Source organism: Salvia hispanica, chromosome 1 (genome assembly GCF_023119035.1).
Source record: "Salvia hispanica cultivar TCC Black 2014 chromosome 1, UniMelb_Shisp_WGS_1.0, whole genome shotgun sequence".
NCBI classification, from domain to species: Eukaryota; Viridiplantae; Streptophyta; class Magnoliopsida; order Lamiales; family Lamiaceae; genus Salvia; species Salvia hispanica.
The window spans coordinates 23041786-23065626 of record NC_062965.1 but is presented as its reverse complement, the minus strand read 5'-3'; the positions used below and the strand labels follow the sequence as shown (position 1 = coordinate 23065626).

Here is a 23841-nt window from a genome sequence, read left to right as displayed (position 1 = left end):
AGCAAATCAAATTGTTAAAGAGGATATAAAAAGTTATGGGAAATGTGTCTACACCATTATCTAGTCATATCAAAGTGGAAAAAAAATAAAAAGCTAAAGGTGGAAAAATAAAGGAAAATGAGTAAAGGGAAAATGTAAGCTCACCATTAAGCCAGCCATATCAAAATGGATAGAAAAGAGAAAGGAAGAAAACAAAAGAGATAAGATGAAGCAAAAGGAAGAAGATAATGCGTGTAATATTTTTTTTATTCAAAAATCAATTATTTTGAAGAAAAGAGAAAGAAAGAAGCATTATATATTTGTGAAAATGGGCCGAAAATTACAATGGTAAAGCCCATGTTGGGGTTTTAATATTGGGCCTCTGGTAAGGATTACTAGTATCACACCCACACCCGTGCGTTGCACGATCCATTCGATTACTATTATATTCGCGGATTCTGGAAACTGAACGGAGCTCCCACAGATGAGGCGTGAAATTGGATATGCGGCGGTGAAAGGGTGAAAACACCGGCGAGGAAAGCTGAATTAGGCGCCGGATATATGGAATTCCGATGGCCATAGGGTTGGAGATTAGGGGCTGTAGGTAAATATTGTCGGTTGTTATCAAATCTATAATGTTATTGAGATGCCATGACAAAAAACGTACGTGTGTATTTAAAAAAAAAACTAAAGGAATGACTGCAAGCTGTTCGATCTATTGCTTCAGTGAATTCGATGGTTCTGTTAACAACGGGCGCACATGCAGAGTGTTCGACACTTTGTCGAACAGAAGTAGCATATGCGTGGTTTTCTTTGTCGAACAGTTATCGTATAAATATAAAATATTAAAGATGTCAACATTGATATTGTTTGACTTAAATACTAGGAATCGTCATATTTAGAGAAGGTGATAATCAAGACTAGTGGTATCTATCTAATTCAATCTCTTACATTACAATCTTTGATAAAATCTGATAACATCGTTCATGAGGGAACATGGCGAAGATCAACAACATGATTCGCAACCAAGTCACGGACAAAATGCATGTCAAGTTCAATATGTTTGGCTCTGGCATGTAAGACGGGGTTGGAAGCAAGAGCAATAGTGCTCAGATTATCAACCCAAATGACAGGAGTGGTCTGAGCTTTAATGCCAAGTTCTGATATAAGGGAGCTGAGCCATGAAACTTCCGAAACAACCTGAGTAAGACTCCGATACTCAGCCTCGGTGCTCGAGCGAGAAACAACCTTTTGTTTCTTGGAAGACCATGAGATTAGATTATCACCAAAATAGACACAATATCCAGATACTGGTCGGCGATCGTCAGGGTCCGAAGCCCAATCGGAGTCAGAGAAGCCAGTTATTATTGACTTTGAAGGACGAATATGTAAACCATAGTCAAGAGTACCAGCCAAATATCTCAAAATCCTCTTCACAGTTTTCCAATGACTATCCAAAGGACATGGCATAAATTGGCTAACTTTGTTAACACTAAAACAAATCTCTGGCCGAGTTATGGTGGCATATTGTAAAGCTCCGATTACACTTCTGTAGAGCCTGCCATCAACTATGGGATCCCCTTCATACTTGCTGAGTTTGGAGTTGGAGAGCATGGGTGTTGGATATGATTTGGCATCTCGCATTTGCACCTTATTCAGCAGCTCAAGCAAGTAGGAAGCTTGACTGAGATGAAGTCCTTGAGTAGTTTTAGTTACTTCAACACCCAAAAAATGTGTGACTTCACCAAGATCTTTGAGAGAGAAATGACTATTTAACTGCTGAATAACAAGCTTGGTGGCAGAAGGAGAGGAACCTGTAATGAGCATGTCGTCAACATACAATAAAAGATAGATTACCTGAGATTTCCTTGTGCGGAAAAATAGAGATGTATCAGCTTTTGATTGAGAAAACCCAAGAGACAACAACACTGATCTTATGGCAAGAAACCAGGAACGGGAGGCTTGCTTTAAACCATTTATTGCTTTATTCAACTTACAAACCATCATAGGAGAACCTTGTTCAAAACCTTGGGGCTGCTTCATGTAAATTTCCTCTTGGAGATCACCATTTAAGAAAGCATTATTCACATCCAAATGGGTGATCTTCCCGCCCATAGTCACAGCAATGCTGAGTATAACTCGAATAGTTGTAGGCTTTACAACTGGACTGAACGTCTCATGGAAGTCAAAGCCTGGCTCTTGAGAGAAGCCCTGAGCAACTAGACAAGCCTTATGCCGAGCAATGGAACCATCTGCTTGCTTTTTTATTCTGAAATCCAAGTACAACCAATTAAATTTTTACCCGGAGGGAGAAAAGCGAGGGTCCAGGTATTGTTTCTGAGGAGAGCAAGGAACTCTTCGGTCATTGCCCGCTTCCATACTAGCATGGTTAATGCAATGGCAATGGATTTTGGAAGCTGAAAGCAAGAGGCATCAGGGGAATATGAAATGGATACATATGCTTTGGGTTTGAAAATCCCATTTTTGGATCGAGTTATCATGTGATGGCGAGAAGGAATATGAGCAGCATCAGCAGGAGTGGGGGAGGGAGCAATATCAGATGATTGAGAAGGGGAAAAATTAGAAGATGAATTGGAGGAAGAATCTGATGCAGAGGAAATAGGAGTGGCTGGATGTAGTAGAGTGTCTGAAATATTAGTAGGAGAAATGGAATTTGTAGAATCTGCAGAGGATTGACAGTTAGGTGTTGTAGGAACTGTAGGAGGTGCAGGAGAGTGATGCAGGCGAGTGTGTGCTGGTGTGACAGGAAGAAAGTGTGTTGGACTCACAGGAATAGCAGAATGTTGAGTAGGGCAGGAGACATGGGATTTAACTGGAGTATTGTGGTGAGGAAATGCTAGCTCATCAAAAAAAATATCCCTAGTAATGACCACTTTTCCAGATGGTAGAAGGGCTTTATATCCTTTGTGAGAGCCACTGTAACCTAGAAATGTAGCAGCAACAGATCTAAATTCCAACTTGTTACTGTTGTAAGGCCGAAGATGAGGATAACAAAGGCAGCCAAAAGCTTTCATTTCAAGATAGTTTGGCTTGGAACTCAAGAGCTTTTCATAAGGGGAAATGAACTTTAACACAACTGAAGGAATTCTGTTAATGGTGTAGGTGGCAGTAGCGAATGCATCATCCCAAAAGCACATAGGCAAACCTGACTGATGAAGAAGAGCCAAACCCATCTCAATTACATGTCGATGTTTTCTCTCCGCCAAGCCATTTTGCTGGGAGTGTAAGGACATGAAACCCGGTGAGAAATACCAGAATCATGAAGGAAAGAAGTTAAAGATTTGAACTCAACTCTCCACCCCAATCAGATTGAAAAGCTTTAATGTGACAGTCAAATTGATTCTCAACAAGGCTTTTGAACTTGATAAAAACATCATGGACTTCACTCTTGGCTTTCAGAAAATATAGCCAAGTATATCTGCTGTAATCATCAATAAAGACAACATAATAATGGAAACCATTGCGAGATGGGACAGGTGCAGGACCCACAAGTCGCTGTGGATTAGTTGAAGTGGATGTGTTGAGTTAGAAGAAGAAGGGAAGTAGGGGAGTTTGTGGCTTTTAGCAGCACAACATGAGTGACACAAATCAGTAGACTTTATTGCATTAAAGGGAATATTACAATGTTGCAAAGCCTTTTGAACTACAGGAAAAGCACAATGGCCAAGTCTTTAGTGCCAAATATCAAGACTAGAAATAGAGCTAGAAACAGAATATAAAGAGTGACGACTTGAAGTGGGGGAGCAAATGCTGCTCTTATTGACTTGGAGGGTGGAGGCAGGCGGAGGATGATGGAGGTCAAATCTGTAGAGACCATTGTCAAGGATGCCCCGAAGCAAGATTTCCTTGGTTACCTGATCTCGTACAAGACAATGAGAAGAATGAAACTCAAAGAACACGTTATTGTCCCTAGCAAAGTGAGAGACGCTAAGGGGATTCTTAGAAACTATAGGAACGTGAAGAAGTGAAGCAAGAATTACCAACATGTGAGATCCTTACACCTCTGCCATCACCAAGATGTAAAAGATTACCTCCATTATATTCCGTAGAGGAGTTGAGATTAGAGAGATCTTTAGTGACATGATTAGAAGCACCGGAATCTGGGTACCACGAGGCTACCGACGATGCATCCATGTTGTACTCCGAAGGAGCATGAAATCCCGGAGGACCCCTAGCTTGAGCAACATTAGAAGTAGGAGCATGCTTGGAAGGAGTCGGCAAAAGACCATAGTGAGACAGAGGCTGTTGCTGAGGATTTCGTTGAATGGATGGTCGGGGCATGAAATTTTGCTCGAAACGATGCCAACATCGGTCAGCCATGTGACCGGGCTTTTGACAAAGTTGACAAACAGGACGATTACCAGAAGACTTGCCTTTGTAACCCCCGCGACCACCACGAAAACCAGAGCCACGACCACCACAACCCCCTCGACCGGAGTTGGAAGAATAATCGAATCTGCTTCCTGATGATGGTTGGGCAAGATTCAGCGAAGGCTGAGAGCCATCAGAATTAATGAGAGGACTTTTATGAGCTTCCAATCTGGACTCCAAGCTCAAAAGAAGAGCTCCAACATCTTGGACAGTCCAGCCATCTGATTTTGAAGTTATAGTTACCATTACAGGATTATACTCATCCCCGAGGCCACCAAGAATATAAAGGATTTGATCCTCATCAAGGATCCTACAACCAGCAGCACCAAGGAGATCACAATAGGATTTCACCTTGTTCAAATACTCCCTCATAGAAAGAGTCTCCTTCTTGACGGTCTGCAAAAGAAGTTTGTATTGCATGACCTTAGCCTTAGATTGGCTAGCAAAATTTGTCTCCAGAGCCTTCCATATCTCAGCACTCGTGCTCAGGCCAACGACAGTAACCATGGAGCTCTCAGAAAGTGAGGATTGGATCCAGGAGGCAAGAAGCTGATCCTGCTGGTGCCAGGCCAGATATTCCGGATTCGGCACCATCTTGGACGATTCTTTTGAGGTAATTGTTGAGGGAGGGATAGAGATGCTCCCATCAAGAAAAGACTCCAAACCGTAGCCAGTGACGGTTGCCAAAATTTGTTGTTTCCAAAAGAGATGATTATTTTCATTGAGTTTGTTAGAGACAGAGTTATTATTGAGGAGGATGAGGGAAGTAGGATTTGAAGACTCCATGTATGAAGCAGATGAAAACAAAAAAAAGGGGAAGATGACAAAAGGCAAGACTACTTTAGGCTCTAGATACCATATAAGAAATTATAGAAAAGCCATGATAAAAAAGAAGAAGAAGAAAAGCTTTCCAAAAGTATACGTTGTATTTCACATCTTGACATAAGCAAGTAAGACCATTATATAGGTGCAAAGGAAGAGTCTAGAATGCATGCTATAATCCTAGCAAAGAGTGCAATAAATAATAGGAAGATGATGAGTTGTTTGTAACTGAAAAATCTTCATAGCTCATCGAATCCTAAAGGTCTTCATCAATGTGTTGCTTCAACTGGAGTGAAGGAATTTCATCCGATGACATGCCATTTATTTGTATCTTCTTGCTATTCTTTTTCTTATTTTCATGTAGATGAGATTATTGAATAATTGCAGCTTCATTTAGATATGATAAGTTAACAATGACAAAGTCAAAAACATAATAATTGGTGGATAAATACTTTAAAAATTGAGATCACTTTCATTGACTGAGTAAATAATTCTTGAAGAGTAATTAATTATGAAGCCGCCGCGGCATCATCAATAGCCAGATAGATACAACGTTAATTCATGGCTTTTACTTTATCTAATGCTTTCATATTTGTTACAATCTCCTTATAATAAATATCCTACACAGATACATGTATATGCATCAAAGCTCAATCACAAAAAATAAAGTCCAAAATGGAAAAACCTTCTCATTTTCTCCTCTTTATTCTACTCTTATTAATTCACTATTTGATGAATTATTGCTCATCCGCCGATATCAACACTGATCGTTCTTCACTTCTTGCCTTAAGATCTCAAATCACTTCCGATCCACAAACTATATTGACCAAAAATTGGAGCACTGAAGCCCGTGTCTGCAATTGGATCGGAGTTACTTGTGATTTTCTCCTTAATAGGGTGACTCAGTTGAACATATCGAACATGGGTCTTGTTGGAACCATCCCACCAAAAATCGGAAATCTTTCTTCTCTCGTTTTATTAGACATGAACGACAACTCTTTTCACGGCCCTCTTCCACCATCTATCTTTAACATGTCAAATTTAGAAGTCTTGAGTTTGAGGAATAATACTTTGTCTAGTATTCTACCTCTTGATCTGTGCATACACAATCTTGTTCGACTCAAGATTCTTCATATTTCTTACAACGAGATGTATGGGGAAATACCTTCGAGTTTGGAGCAGTGTTCGAAGCTCGAGTTTCTTTCTTTGTACAACAATAAATTTGATGGATTTGTGCCAAGAGAACTTGGGAACTTGACGAAGCTTCAAACATTGAACATTGGTGCAAATAAGTTGACAGGTAATTTGACCTTATCTCCATGGACTATACTCAAATAATTCTTTTTAATGTCATTTTCTATTATTTTTATACAGTCATATACGTATAGGGTCAAAATAATTTGATCTTATCTCCATGGACTATAGTTATCATTATTATAATTAGGTATTGTCAATATTTTAAAAATTATGCTCGAATATTTTGAAGTTATCATTTGTAAATAATAGAGAGTGAATTTAATAATTTACATAATACGGAGTATTAATTATTACTCCCTCCGTTCTATAGTACTATAGTCATTTCATTTTCTGCACTTGTTTTGAAAAAATGATAATAAATAGTTAAAGTGGAGAGAGAGTAAAGTAGAGAAAGAATAATGTAGAGAATAGTCTTATCTACAATATTCTCTCTTATTTAATTTTTCTCCACTTTTACTATTTATAATTATTTTTTCAAAACGAATGCACAAAATTAAATGTCTCTATTACTATAGAACAGAGGATTATATAAGAATACTTATAAGAAGGTAGGGAATAAAAATTCTTGAAAGTTGAACTACTTTTCTCGATTTTGGAATTTTAATTACTTTTCTTGTAAGATTTAAAACCAACAAACACGAGTAACAAACAAAGTCAAGAGTCAATGGTGTATTATTTTTTTAGGTTGCAATCCTACTAAACAAATAGGCGAAAGAGATAAGTCTAATTGTATTCTCTATAGGCATAACTTTCTGTAAATTTAAATTATTTTTATGCTATATGGGGAATGATCAATTGCTAACTCATCATTTATTTGCTAACTATAACTAATTTAATACCATAAGATTTTAGAAAACTAGTGGTCTACAATTTGCCACGCGTAATTTTCGTTTTCATTAATTAAATCAAAAAAAGATAAAAAAAACTACCAAATTAGGTTTTTTGATGAAAATGTCAATATAGTGTTTCGAAAATATCAACACAATACTTTGAGAATGTCAACACAACGCTTTGAGAATGTTAACACATTGCTTATATTGACATTCTACATGTATTATATTGACATATATTATATACTATGTTGACATTTGTGTTGTACGAAAAGTTAAAAAATTTTGATTTTTTTTTCAAATTTTGACGTCGGAACATATGTAAGTAAGATCTCGTTAGATCCTTATGGAATTATCTTTAATTTGATATATGTTGTGCAAAAAAATAATTTAAATTGAGAAAGTTATATGCGTTTTAAAGTTATGGGATAATTTCAAAAGTTAGTTACAACTAATTTGTTGTAAATTGACCTTAATACCCTTATTGACGTTTTTTTTTATCGTATTGACATTTCGGGGTTGATGATCTAGGCACTTAATTTGAATATCTAATGGCTATCTTTAGTTATAGTTATCAATTAAGTATTGAGTTAGCAATATAACACTCCCCTATGCTATATGGGGTAAATTTAAATTATTATTATGCTATATGGGGTGTGTTATATTGCTAATTAACCCTTAAATTGCTAACTGCAACTAAATGATATGCATTGGATCATTAAATCAAGGCACAAGATCATTAAGCCACGAATATCAATACAATACACAATAATGTCAATTAAGGATATTAATGTCAATTAACAAAAAATTAGTTATAACCAACTTTCAAAAAATATCTCAAAACTTTAAATGCATATAACTATATCAATTTAAATTATTTTTTTACACAACATATATCAAATTAAAGATAATTTTATAAGAATTCCAACGATATCCTACATGCATATGTTTCGATGTCAAAATTTGATAAAATTTTCGTGAATTTTCTTTTAAGTCGTGCAACAGATTACATCAATACAACTTACAAAATATGTTAGTATAATACATGGATAATGTCAATATGAAACTGTATTTATGTTTTCATGTATCCGTGTTGACATATTTAATAAACTATATTGATATAATGTTTCTCAGCCCTAAATTTGGTAGTTATTCTTATCTTTTCAATATTAAAAAATTAAAAAACAAATTACACATGGCAATTTATAGACCATTAGATCTCCTAAGTTCTATGGTCTTAGATTAATTGAAGTTATCAATTAAGGGATTCGTTAGCAATTGCTCACTCCCCTTTGCTATATATACTAAATACTCCCTTCGTCCACAAAAAATAGGGCACGTTTACCATTTTTGGCCATCCACAAAAAATAGATCACATTCATTTATGGAAAGTTTTCAACAAATAATAACCCTACACATCATTCAACTAACACTACTTCTCACTTACTTTTTCTCCTTTGTCTTACTTTTTCCCTTCTCTCTTACTTTACCAATTCTACATTAAAACTCGTGCCATACAGCAATTGCCCTATTTTTTTGGACGGAGGGAGTAATATGCAAATGCAGCTGGATTTGATTAATGCAGGTGATATTCCAGAAAAGATTGGTCATCTTACAAATTTAAAAAGTTTGGGCATGAGTTCCAACAAGTTAAAAGGCTCATTGCCTGCAACTCTTTTCGGCATGCCATCCTTGCAATATGCTGACTTTGCCTCCAATGAACTAATTGGATCATTATCACCACAAATTGGAAACATGACATCCCTTCTCAGAATAGGCCTTGAATTCAACCATTTCAGTGGTATGTACTCCCGCTGTCCCATAAGAAATGAAAAGTTTTCCTTTTTAGTCTGTCCCATTAAAAATGAAACATTTCTTAAAATAGAGACATCTCTATCTCTACTTTTTCATCTCTCTTACTTTACTCTCTCTTCATTAACTCACAAAACAACACTACATAAAAACCTGTGTCAAATCCCAAATGTTGCATATTTAATGGGACGTAGGGAGTATCATTCTTCATGCCCCTCAAAAAAATTTTAACCTTTGTCCTTTTCAGTAACTTATGTTGTGATTTTAGGTACTATCCCAAAGGAGATTGGTCGTCTTCCTAATTTCGAGCGATTGAGCATGTCTGGCAATGACTTTAGTGGATCGTTGCCAAGAGAAATCGGGAACTTGACAACTATGTATGGATTGTTCATTCACAGTAATGAGTTAAGTGGTATGATCTTGCTCTTTCACGTACAATTCTTGTGTTTTATGATCATATCAACATTTTTTTTATTAATTTCATAATACAACAATGTCGTCGCGTTGTTATGTGGTATTCAAGTTCGATTTTCAAATTTCATATTTGTACAGGTCATATGTAAGTTTTATGTCTCACATATGTTACATATGATAGAATCTTAAATAGAATTGGATTTTAGTATAATACATATATTTGGTATAAGACATTTTACCCTAATTAATTGACTATCAATTAAATATTATCACATCAATTAATTAAATAATCATATTATATTTCTCCAAAGAGATTATATGTTCATATATATATATAAATATATATATATATGTGTGTGTGTGTGTGTGTGCCGATTGATTGCCAATAAATGGAAAAGATTGATTACATAATCTTTTTATGGAATGAATATTCATTCTCTTGGCCATCAAGTAAAAGAAACGTGCATATATATTATTAAGATTTTATTAGAATTGATTGTGATCATTTAGTAATATTAATAGACGGAAGATTATATTCTTGGTCAATAAGAAATGTATTTACTAATTATTTTGGGCCTCTTTGATGGAAAGGGCTTTTAGGGTTTGATTATTAGGGTTTGTCCTCTCTCTGCCTATAAATACAAGTGTGGTGATCCCATCAAATAACATACATTATAGAGAACACATAAACGAGGGAAAGAGCGAGAAACAAATCCTTGGAGTTGGAGCTGCGCTACCACGCCAAAGAAAGTCCGAGGAATTCTCTCTGTCTTCCCCAATCGCTTCCGCTATGGATCGCCAAGGTATATTTCGATCCTATTAAGTTTATGGTTTTACGTGAAATACATGATGTTCGAAGATCTTTCTTTATTTATATTCAATTATGTATTCTTGAATATATGATGGTAAATAATATCCAACATGTGGTATCAGAGCATGAGAACTCATGTATTTTCGTATTATGGAAAACCATAATTTTTTAATTTTTTTTTGATAAATTATTGATGAATTGTGAATCACGTTTGTGTTTATTTGGGTCTCGGTTCCTTTGAAATTTCACGAATTGTGAACTCAAATTTAGTTGATTCATATTAAATTCATGTTTAAGTATATTTGATTCATTTTATGTATTACGTATCTAAATTTGTGGTGTAAATGAATTCATATGACTAATTGCACAACTATATTTTGATTGGTTGTCTTTATGAATTCCACATGAATCGGGACAGTAGGATGGAATTGATAATTTAGGTTATTTAATTTTGTTCGCATAATTTGTATTATGTGAATTGTACTGGTTAATTACTGTATCAATTAAAGAATGTTTATTTTGTATGATTATACTTTGAAATATATTGTTTCCCAATTGATTCTATTCATATATATGGAATTAAATTGGGTATATTAATTGTGTATGAACTTTGTAAATTGAGTTTGTATATTTGTACTGGTGAATTAATTGAGGTTTCGATTAAATGTTTCATGATTATGAATCTATCGAGAATGGAATAAATGATTAAATAATTCAATTTATGTTTAATTGTATACAATTTTGATTATATTATGTTTATTTTGCAATCACCAAAGTGAGGTAAAACAAGGAGAGTCTATAATCGAAGTCATATTAAAATTTGCTTAAACAATTAATCATTATACATTCTTGATTATATTATGTTTATTTTGCAATCACCAAAGTGAGATAAAATAATAGGAGTTTATAATCAAATTAAGTGTAAATCTGTTTAAGCAATTAATCACTATACATTCTTGATTATATTATGTTTATTTTGCAATCACCAAAGTGAGGTAAAATAAGAAGAGTTTATAATCAAGTTAATATGAAAATCTATGTATGCAATTAATCATCATGCTTGTTGTGGCTATTTATTATCTAAAATAGTTTGTTTGTCATTAAAGGTCTAGATTCCCAAAGGAAATAGTCTTTGCGACATAATGAACAAAAATGGAATTAATAATTTAAATTGGTGTCGATTACCCAAAGGTAACACCAAAATTATTATTACTCAATTATTGAACTAAGATATGGATATTAAAAGTATGATTTTTATTATTGTATGAAGACTACCCAAAGGAGTTTTCATAATTTCCTCGTGATATGGATTTTTAAATTAATGTTCGTGTTATTATTCAAAGCTTTTATATGTGAGCATTCATCTCTTAATTGCTCCTATAATGTAAAACATCTTTTTTTTTCTACTAGTATGCTTATCTCAAATTTTCCCGCACTTAATGGAACTAACTTCTCTGAATGGAAAGAGAAACTTTAGTTTACTCTTGATGTAATGGACTTGGACCTAACACTGTTGAATGATAAGTCAATGATCTTATGATCAAAGTAGTTTGACTGATTGCCCATAATGCTTGGGAAAAATCTAACAGGACTAAGTTTACAGTTCATTAGAATGTTCGTTGCAGATAAAGTCTCTCAACGACTGACATTGCAAAAGAATGTTTGCAAAATGTTGAGAATTGCTTCACAACTGCATATAAGTCTATTGCAGGAAAACTTATGAAGGATCTCATGAGCATGCATTATAATGGTTCTCAGACTATGTACGAGCATGTGATGGACATAAGTAACATCTCTTCTAAGCTGAAATTAGGATTATAGGTGGATGAAGATTTCTTTGTCCAATTCATCCTAACTTCTTTACCTCCTCATTATGGATCATTCCAAATTGATTCACTATAAAAGATTAGTGGACTCTTAAATAATTGAGAAACATATTGGTCTAGGAGGAGCATAAGATGAAGAAGTATGGAATGGGTGCATTTCATGCTCACATTGCAATCGAAGGAGCATCTAAAGGATAATATTCATTCGAATTTATCATTCTTATGGTATAAAGGAACTGGATCATATTTCTAGTGAAAGAATAAGAGGCTTATAAAGGATAATATTCATTCGAATTTAGACTTTACAAGCATTACCGTTTGTGTGGATTGTATTAAGTGTAAACAAACCAAACACAATACTAAGAGTGCCACAAGAAGCAATGAGCTCCTTAAAATTATACATACACATATTTACGGACCTTTTGATGTCTCGACTTTTGGTGGAGAAAAATATTTTATCACCTTTATTGACAATTTTTTTTCGCATTATGGATTTATTTATTGCAAGAAAAATCTCAGGCACAGTTAAACATTTTATGACTGAGGTTGAAAGGCAATTAAATAGAAAGGTGAAAATTTTTCGATCTGATAGAGGTGGTGAACTTTATGCTCGTACCACTAAAATAAGTCAATTACATAAACCTTTTGCCAAATATTTAGAAAAGCATGGCATTTATGCTTAATATACTATGCCAAGTATGCCTCAGCAGAATGATGTTGCTGAGAGACGAAACCGAACTCTCATGGAAATGGTTAGAAGTATGATAATTCTACCTTACCCATAACGTTGTAAATTTATGCTCTTAGAACGGCTATTTATGTATTAAAACGGGTTTCTATTAAGGCTATTCCAAAGACTCCTTATGAATTTTGGACAGGTAGAAAACCCAGTTGCAGCACCTTCATGTTTGGGGCTGTTAAGCGGAAACTAGAGTATACTCTTCGCAAGAAAAGAAAAATGGATTTTAGACAATTATTGGTTATTTTATGGTTTACCTGTAAAGTCCAAAGGGTATAGTTTTTACCGTCCTAATCATAGCATAAAAATTGTTGAAACTGGAAATGCAAGATTCTTTAAGAATAATGAGATCAGTGGGAGTTTTAAAACTCATAATGCGGTCATCAGTGAGATAAGGGTAGATTTCCCTCTTCTCTCTTTTCCTTAAGAGTTACGTGTGCTAAATATTGTTGAACAATCTAACAATATTGAACATTTGAATGACCAACCACTTAATGATGATGCCGAAGTCATTGGACATAGGTGTGGAAAAAACATCTACAGAAGTGCCATTAAGGCATTCTCAACGAGAACGAAGGCCGGCCATTTCTGATGACTGTATGGTATATCTCTAAGAATCTGAATGTGGCATAGTGACACATAACAGTCCAGTTTCATATTCACTAGCCATTAAGCGTAATAATTCTAATAAATGGATTGATATCATGATAGAAGAGTTAAGATCTATGGATTATAATAAAGTGTGGGACCTTGTCGAATTACTTGATAGACAAAAGTGTATTGGGTGTAAATGGGTCATCAAGACCAAATTCGACATAAATGGTTTAGTCAAATGATTTAAAGCCAGACTTGTTGCCAAAGGTTATACTCATAAAGATAACATTGATTATAAAGAGACTTTCTCTAACGTATCAAAGAAGGGCTCACTTAGAATCATTTTGGCACTTGTAGCCCATTTTGACTTGGAACTACATAAAATGGATGTGAAAATTGCTTTTGTAAATGATGATTTGGAAGAAGAAGTCTACATGAATCAACTTGAAGACTTCATTAAGAAAGGGAACGAAAATTTAGTCTACAAACTTAAGACATCAATTTATGGACTGAAACAGGCTTCTCGAAAATAGTATTTCAAATTCCATGACACTATTACTGATTTTGGTTTTAAAGAATACACCGATGATCGGTGCATATACCTCAAGGTTAGTGGGAACAAGTTCATATTTTTGGTTATGTATGTTGATTATATATTGCTTGCTAGTAGTGACATTGGATTACTACATGACACTAAAATTATCTCTCTAAAAATTCCAACATAAAAGATATGTGTGAGACATCCTACGTCATATGATATAGTGATCAATCACGTGGACTTTTGGATTGTCTCATAAAAGCTACATAAATCGAATCTTTTAGAGAGATATGGCATGAGTGTGTGTTCTCCAAGTGTTGTTCCAATTCATAAAGGTGACAAATTCAGTTTGAATCAATGTCCAAAAAACTGAATTAGAACCTAAAGAGATGGAAAATATTCCTTATGCATCTATTTTGGGAAGTTTGATGTATGCTCAAGTCTGTACTACCAGATATTAGCTTTGCGCTCGAAATGCTAGATTGTTACCAAAGTAACCCTAACATTGAACATTGGAGAGCTGCAAAGATGATAATGAGATACTTAAAGGGGCAAAAGATTATATGCTTACATTTAGGAAATCTGATCAATTAGAAGTGATTGGATATTCCGATTCAGATTATGTTTGATTTGTTAAATTTAGAAAATCAAGTTGTTGTTACATTTTTCTTATGGCTAGATAAGCCATATCATGGAAAAGTGTAAAGCAAAGTTCTAATTCAACATCTACCATTAAAGCTGAATTTATGGCTTGCTTTGAAGCATAAATGATTGCAAAATTTTATTTCAAGTCTTGGTATTGTCTCCTCAATATCCATGTCTTTGAAATTATATTGTGATAATAGTGCAATCGTATATTTATGTAAGTATGACAAGTATTCAAGGAGCTAAACACATGGAATCAAAGTTTCTTGTCGTGAAAGATGAAGTTCGGGAACAAAGAATATCTATAGAACATATAAGCACACAGCTTATGGTTGCTGATCCATTGACTAAGGCATTACCGCCTAAGACATTTATGGAACAAGTTAACAGAATGGGTCTTGGGTATGGAAATGTCTAATCTTTATGTATCCAAGTTAACAGAATGGGTCTTGTGTTAAGGATATTTTGAATTCAATAAATGTTGTTTCTACTTTTCCTGCTTAAGCTTATTATTTTATGCATATATATGTTTTAGTATTAATGCAGGAAGTCTTGAAATAAGACAATTATGGACATTGTGTCACTTATAGATTATATTAATGGGGTTATTGGTGATGTGGTACATGGAAGGAACTATGTCGATTGAATGATATACGCCCGCCATGACCCGCATTAGTAGTCTCTCTAATATAATACTTATGTTTACCAATGATGAAAGTATTTATAAAGTCCAATATTATGCGCGCCTTATGTTTATTATGTCTATTTTACTGTGGCTCTGTCAAGTGTGACAAGTGGGAGAATCGAAAGCTTTGTGTCCCACATGTTCGCCAAGTGGGAGAATGTAAGTTTTATGTCTCACATATGTGACATGTGATAGAATCTTAAATAGAATTGGATTTTAGTATAATACATATATTTGGTATAAGACACATTTTACTATCAATTAATTATTGTCATATCAATTAATTAAATAATCATATTATATTTCTCCAAAGAGAATATATGTTCACATATATATATATAGGTTTTTAATCAAAACAAGTATGGCCTTAAATCAAGAAATAGAGACCGTTTTTTTTTCCATTGGATTAGCCGATCTCATCAATATCTAATGGCTAGATTAATTTGGAAGATATTATTAATTTAATCACTAATTATCATTAAAGGCCAATTTTGTCAATCTCTCATTTCGTTAGTTATGGTAAGTCCTATGATATTGCTATTTCCTCTATTCACTAACTAATTGTCAGTGTGACTTTCAAGTAAACAATCCTTAATTTCTCTCCTTCATATCTTCCATGAAGATTCATAGGATCTTCATTTCATTTTCCATTCTAATTAGTTTCCAGTTTGTTCTTCTTCTTTTTCTTCACAGACTTTGAGTTTGCATTCCACAATTTCGAAGTGACTTCAGTTTAATTTTTTTTTTGAGTCCATTTTATTTACACTAGTAGGTTGTTTGAAATTACTCATATTCGTGTGCAGATTTGTAGTTTAATGTCATGACTCGATATTGGATTATTATGACTCAATTTACACATATTTTTCCATGACTCGAATATCCGTTTAGTATGACCCAGAAGAATACGTGATGTTTTGGGTCAACCGATAAAGTAATCTTTTATTTAGTAGTTTTATGTCATGACTCGTATATTCCATTATTATGACCCTGTTTACCCATACATTTCCATGACTCGAATATCCGTTTAGTATGACCCAAAAGCTGAATTGTATTGTGTTATTGTTTGTGTATTCTTCGGTCGTGCTTATATTTCATTTTTTTTATTATGTTATAACCATGAGAAGAATAGTGTATTTGTTTTTTACAATATGTTCAACACATGAAAATATTCTTCGGTCGTACTTATATTAAGTTTGTTTGAAACGAACAACTCAATCAAATTTTATGAGGCATTCTTGTACTCAGTAGTTTTATGTCATGCCTCGAATGTTGGTATGTTATGACACAAATGAACCTAACAATGCTATAACACAGTTATTCATTTATTATGACACAATGTATCGAGTAATTCTCATCACATAAACTGTTCAAGTTTCTCACCTTAAAGATGAAATAACATATATTAACAATGACATCCAACCGACAGATAAACATGTTTTAAAAAAAATAGAATTGCAGGCTCTAAACATCGATTCAATAAAATAGTGGCAATCTATAAAGAAATGAACGAAAAGTTTCAGAAGCTTTAGGTATGACATAACCATTGTTTAAGAAACGTAGTTTTCTATCATCCTTTCTACGTTGATCTTTTTTTTCTTGCTCTCCTTTGCATAATGCTTGGACGCCGACTCTTTATTCAGTAATGCGCTATGATTATTTCTTGCCAGCATCAACACACGATTGTATTTTGCTCTTAGATACTGAAGCACACCTTTGTTTTTAGTCGATAGTCCACAATTCCATGGACCTTCTCTTTCACCCATGTATACTTCAAGGTGTCAGAGCAAATAAACACCGCTGCCATCACCATTACCTGTCGTTCTCCAACTCATCCTCAACCTCTAAATAGGAACGTTGATCACTGTTTTGCATTGATTGTGACAACCAATCATGGTTAAATAATTACAAAAGAACGTCCTCTGCAAGACATGCACTGTGTCAGTATAAATAACATTTAAGTAGTTTTGTGAAGACTAATGTGTCACACATACCAATGTCTCTGGGACACGACCGTAGGTGAATGACACAAATCCTACACAAGTATGACAATATTTTTATATGGCACACAAACTGTAGTGCATCAATTTCTTGAATTATAGTGGAATAAGCATTAAAGTTTTTCAAGTTTGCAACTAACTAATACATTTTACAGATATTATATGATTCAAATGTTATATACACATATCTTACACAAACATGACATTTATATTACCACATCACAGACACAATTAATTACATTCAAAGTCATTAAAATAAAATAAAGAAACACAACTCAACTCAATAGTGAGAATACACAGCAGAAGGAGGAATATGTGACATGTTCCATCTGAATATTTTATATTTCAGCCTTGTCGTTGGTCATGTTGATGAATTATTTACACACTCCCTTAGTATGATGTGCAAACTATATCAACATAATGTTCAATGTGGTTAAGAATGACATAAGAGTGGACATTTGATGACATGTTCCAACTTTATTATGAGGTGCAATATCAGTACCATTAACAGTGGTTGTATGAGACATTGTTGTACTCAGTAGTTTATGTCATGACTCAAATAATGAATTATTATAACCCTGATTACCCATACTTTTGCATGACTCCTGTATCCGGTTATTATGACCCAAAAGCACTAATGTTGTGCATTGTGTTTAAACATGACATCCTAGTGGACAATCTATGACATATTCCACCTAATTTACTTAGATAAGAATAAATTCCACCAAGTCAAACAAACCAATGTAAATGTTTAACCTTTTGCACCATGTTTTAAGTGTCCAGCCCCTTCCTTCCCAATGGCAGAGGTTTCTACTTCCCCCAATGAGTGCATATGTACAATAAAACAATGTTAATATTAATAGGTGACGTCATAAAACAACAATTGTGTAATAGAGATATCATATCAATCACAGCAAGTTATGATTTGTGTTAAAAGTAAGTACCTTCTCCAGAAATGGAAATATCTTCACCTATTTCTTTATCTTTTTCTCATTCAGCAACCATATTTGGAGGTGGTACTGTATGTGAGAGATCATCAACTTAGTTTCTCAAAAAGAACAGTTACATAAGGTAAATAGATATAACTTTAACCTTGTTAAAATGACCACCGACTCAACAAACTATGATATGTTCCCACTTAATTATGTACTAACAATTATATTCCAAAGTGTCAAACCAATAAATTCATATTTTACAACCTTTCTCCGCATTGTTTGCACTTGCTGCCGGATCTATCCCTTTCGTATTCCCCTCCAAACTCGCTGCTTAAAAACAATGTTAATACTGCGGCGTACTCGTCAATAAACATCAATTGTGTAGTTGAGATACAATCACAAGCATATCAGGTTATGATTTATGTTTACTGACCTTTTTCAGAATTCGTTAAATCCTTTGCATTTCCTATCCCTTTTTCACTGTCTACATAGATATTCTTTTGTAGTGTTGTATATGAAGCATCAACAATTTAGTGTTTAACATTTACACAAACAAAGAATAATAGTATGACCTATTTTCCATCAATTATATCTCATCTTTGTCCTTTTAAAAAAGTATATCACATCTCACTTAAATCATTCTCCAGAACACAGAGGTACAAAATGAGAATAGGTATATGTTGAACCAAGATACCAAATCGAGAAGTGTTTCAATAGAACTTGTAACATAGCAGATTAAGAAAAAACCAGCGAACAAAAAACAGAGTGCCGAAAAAGAATTAAAACTTCATTACTTCAAATAATAACCCAGACAATGTAGTCGACATACCTTTGTGGTCTCTAGGTTTTGGCGGTGCCTTCTTCTTCCCATTAGTTCGTTGATAGACTAGGTCACAACCAACAAATGGAATTGAAATTTGGGTCAGATTTGAGTTTGGTTTCGGTGAAATTAAAAAATAAACAAAACATACAAACCTTTTCCGTCATGTGTTCCGGTTCCAGAAGATCTAGTGTCCACCATGGTTGAAAAATACACTCCAGACGATCTTGAAGACGATTTTGATGCCCAGACGATCCCTTCTTCGCCGAATCAGTTGTTAGAGCTTTCTAGGGTTTCGGCGAATCTGATGCCCAGACGATTTGGGTGATTTTTAGTGAAGTTTGTAGGGTTTGCAGATTTTGTGGTGGTATTTGGGTGAGAGAGAGGAATTGAATGTCGCGGGAACCAAAGAATCCACTTAATAACGTGTGGATTAATGATCCCAATTAATCCGCTCTTGAAAAACGGAAAGGGCGGTTCATTGTACATTCCATTCCTAAATTACCCTTACATGACATAAATCACTCTTATTATGACCCACAGAAAATGTTGAAAAAGCCAGATCGTGACCGTTCATCTCCAGATCTTACTGTCCATGTTTAGTCCGTATTTCTATACTTAAGGGCTTATTTTGGTAGATGAAAACCCTATATATATATATATTCATATGTGCCGATTGATTGCCAATAAATGCAAAAGATTTATTACATAATCTTTTTATAGAATGAATATTCATTCTCTTGCCCATCAAGTAAATGAACCGTGCATATATATTATTAAGAATTGATTAGAATTGATTGTGATCAATTAGTACTATTAATAGACGGAAGATTATATTCTTGGTCAATTAGAAACGTATTTACTAATTATTTTGGGCCTCTTTGATGGAAAGGGCTTTTAGGGTTTGATTATTAGGGTTTGTCCTCTCTCTGCCTATAAATACAATTGTGGTGATCCCATCAAATAACATACATTATAGAGAACACATAAACGAGGGAAAGAGCGAGAAACAAATCCTTGGAGTTGGAGCTGCGCTACTACGCCAAAGAAAGTCCGAGGAATTCTCTCTGTCTTCCCCAATCGCTTCCGCTATGGATAGCCAAGGTATATTTCGATCCTATTAAGTTTATGATTTTACGTGAAATACATGATGTTCGAAGATCTTTCTTTATTTATATTCAATTATATATTCTTGAGTATATGATGATAAATAATATCCAACATCATATTCCAAAAGAGATTGGTCGTCTTGTCAACTTGGAGGAGTTGAAATTGGAAGTAAACCATTTCGACGGATCATTGCCTAAAGAGATTGGAAACATGACACTCCTTAGCTACTTGTGGCTGAACAACAACAATTTTACTGGTACGATTTCTATATTATTGAATTACAATGTTACATTAGTTAAAAAGTTATATTAATCAAGTAATTTGATCTTTTGCTTTGTGTTGCCTTTTTTATAATATTGTTTTATCATCTATTGTAGCATTGTGTAACATGTACTCCCTCCGTCCCTCTGTAGCTGAGTCATTTCCTTTTTTTGGCAAAAAATACTTTATTCTCTCTTCATCCCTTTACCTTTTTTCTTTCTACTTTATTCTACTTTTACTTAACTCATTGTGTAACATGTACTCCCTCCGTCCATCTAGAGCTGAGTCATTTCCTTTTTTTGACAAAAAGTACTTTATTCTCTCCTCATCTCTCTACCTTTTTCCTTTCTACTTTATTCTCCTTTTACTTAACTCATTTAAAACAATTTTTCTTAAATTCCCTGCCAAATAGAAATGCCTCTACTACAGAGGGACGGAGTTAGTATGTCATACTACTAGATGCTTGAAAAATAACTAATTTATGTGGGAATGATTTATAATCTCAAGGTACTATTCCAAAAGAAATATTTCTTCTCAACAATTTATTGCAATTGAACATCGCAAGCAACCAACTTCATGGATCATTGCCAAGAGAAATTGTTAACCCTAACATTCAAGAGCTGTGGCTTCACTACAACAAATTAAGCGGTATGATTTTTTATCTAATTTTCCACTTCCATAATGCCTAAACAATGTGTACTATTAAAGCAAAAAATGGTTACTTTTCAGGTCCGATACCATCCACCATTGTGAATCAATCAGGGCTACTTAATTTAGGACTCTATGCCAACAACTTTAATGGAGAGATTCCACCAACCATTTTCAACTTGAGATCCCTCAAAATTCTCTATATATCAGACAATAATTTGGAAGGAACTATTCCAGATTGTATAGGAAATTTGAGTACATCTCTATCTATCCTCAATTTGAGTGGAAACAAATTGACTGGACACATCCCTTCAACATTCCCAAAGGGTTGCAGTCTTGAGTCAATCAATCTAAACGGAAACAAATTGGAAGGAACACTACCCCGAACCCTATTCAACTGCCTAGGTCTGCAGGGTATCGACATTGGTGGTAATGGAATATGATAGGAGTAAAGGCCGGGTTCCAACTCAACCAATAGAACACTATGACTAAGGAAATAAGAACTCAATTTATTGATAGAAGGACCGAAAGAAAGAAGCAAAATAGAAGAACAATCCTCACGTAGGAGGCCATGATAATCCTCCGCAGAGGCCTACGGCTACTGCCGTCCCTAATTCTGATCTCTCCAAAAGATGTCAGCTACTCCTACTGACCCACCTTATATAGGTAGCCAGATAAATCTACAATAATTCAAATAACAATAAAATCTGAACTAACTAGATAATCTTGGGATTTCCCCACTAACTGCTTCCCTATTATTGTGGCAACTACTCCCCTCCAACCAACCAACATCCGTATCAACTGCCTCACTCTCGAAACAGCCTTGCCCTCAAGGCTCAGCTAAAATTTGAAACACATCACTTTGTTCGGTGGAGGTTCAAACTCATGCTTTCGGGTAGTAGCCAGAGCATCGAACCATAGAAGATTTCCAACTATATGTAGGAATCGCAGCATGACCAGATAGGAAAATGGAGCGCCCGCTGATGAAAATAGGGAATCCGAATCTGCAGGAATCTGCACAATATCGGGGCTGGCAGACAGCAGCAGTGCTGTCATCATGGCTGGTGTAGGCAGTGTGGTAGAAGGTGGTAGAAAGACATGTTGTACTGGAAGGGGCAGGGGCGTGCTATTGTGTGTAGTGGTGCCGAGATCGGGGGGGTTTGTAGACGTTTTAATAGCTGCTATCTCGTGACGGGCTGTTGTAGGTAGACTAGAGGGCAGAAATGGTGCTGTCACGGTGGGTAGGATAGCTGCAGTACTATTGTTGGATGTGGTGGAATTTTTGGCTGGTTTTTGGCAACATGGACAGTAACAATATCGTCACTGTTGTACTTGGATGAATTGCTGGTGACGCGGCTTTCTGATGGGATGGTATCACCAAAACGATTCAAGAGCTCTTGAACAAATCTGTCCCACGATAAAGAGGGGCAGCGATGAACGAGCACTTGCTTCCAAGGCTTGGCTGGTCCGTCTATGGCGGGCATGGCGAAGTCGACTCGTCTATCAGAAGGTGTTTTGTTGAGGAGGAAATATTGATTTGCTCGCGCGAGCCACACGAAAACCTCAGATCCATCAAACTGTGGAAAGGTCATCAGTTGTGAAGCAAGAGAAGCTCGAAACTCCCATATGAAGTCGTCTAACTTAGTACTCAATGCCCCGAGTTGATCTGCCGTCTTTTGGGACTGCAACGTCATCACTGCTACAGCCTTCTCCAATCCGTTGAGAGTGTTCACCATGATTCTCCACGTTTACCGCACCAATTGATAGGAGTAAAGGCCGGGTTCCAACTCAACCAATAGAACACTATGACTAAGGAAATAAGAACTCAATTTATTGATAGAAGGACCGAAAGAAAGAAGCAAAATAGAAGAACAATCCTCACGTAGGAGGCCACGATAATCCTCCGCAGAGGCCTACGGCTACTGCCGTCCCTAATTCTGATCTCTCCAAAAGATGTCAGCTACTCCTACTGACCCACCTTATATAGGTAGCCAGATAAATATCCAATAATTCAAATAACAATAAAATCTGAACTAACTAGATAATCTTGGGATTTCCCCACTAACTGCTTCCCTATTATTGTGGCAACTACTCCCCTCCAACCAACCAACATCCGTATCAGAATACGAGACGCATTTCCCTTTTGGATGAAAACACCCTGAACTTCGTATCCTCATCTTGAGGTCAAATAAGTTCGATGGTACGATGTTGGTGGATTCAAACACCGAGCAACCGTTTCCAAAGTTGCAGGTATTGGATGTATCACATAATGAATTTGTTGGCTTTCTACCTATAGATATTTCAAGATTTTTCAAGGTATGATAGATGCCAAGGAAAACCAGACTGATGATGCTAATTTGTTTCTAAGATTTATAAGGTTGAAGCTCACATTGAAAGGATTGGATCATTGTGGTTGTTGGATACCTTAACAACTATCGACTTATCCTCCAACAGATTCTCTGGGAGTATTCCACCTTCTTTAGGGAATCTTAACTCTCTTAGATTCTTGCATTTGTCTCACAATACCCTCGGAGGGCATATACCATTATCTCTTGCGGGTATGAGTTTGCTCGAGTCGCTGGACTTGTCTTCAAACAATCTGGATGGAGGAATTCCTAGTGGATTGTCAAACCTGACATTTCTTGCGAAGTTAAACCTTTCAATGAATAATCTTGTGGGAGAAATACCCCAGTCTAATCAACTTTCCACATTTGGGAATGAATCAT

General features: G+C 35.2%; 1 protein-coding gene and 1 non-coding gene across 2 annotated transcripts in view; one reads left to right on the top strand and one right to left on the bottom strand.

The window, feature by feature from the left end:
• Positions 1-4544: 4544 nt before the first annotated feature.
• On the bottom strand, positions 4545-4680 carry LOC125202891. Its single transcript, XR_007173227.1, has one exon. It is a non-coding gene; the product is annotated as a small nucleolar RNA Z247 (small nucleolar RNA).
• Positions 4681-6114: 1434 nt separating this feature from the next.
• The window catches only part of LOC125190812 (probable inactive leucine-rich repeat receptor kinase XIAO), a 17956-nt gene continuing 229 nt past the window's right edge, over positions 6115-23841 (top strand). Inside the window, exons 1-7 of the mRNA XM_048088217.1 lie at positions 6115-6493; positions 9361-9504; positions 21197-21544; positions 22126-22200; positions 22321-22404; positions 23412-23431; positions 23493-23789. Coding sequence (XP_047944174.1) covers positions 6115-6493; positions 9361-9504; positions 21197-21544; positions 22126-22200; positions 22321-22404; positions 23412-23431; positions 23493-23789 — 1347 coding nt within the window. The remainder of the gene's footprint in view (positions 6494-9360; positions 9505-21196; positions 21545-22125; positions 22201-22320; positions 22405-23411; positions 23432-23492; positions 23790-23841) is intronic.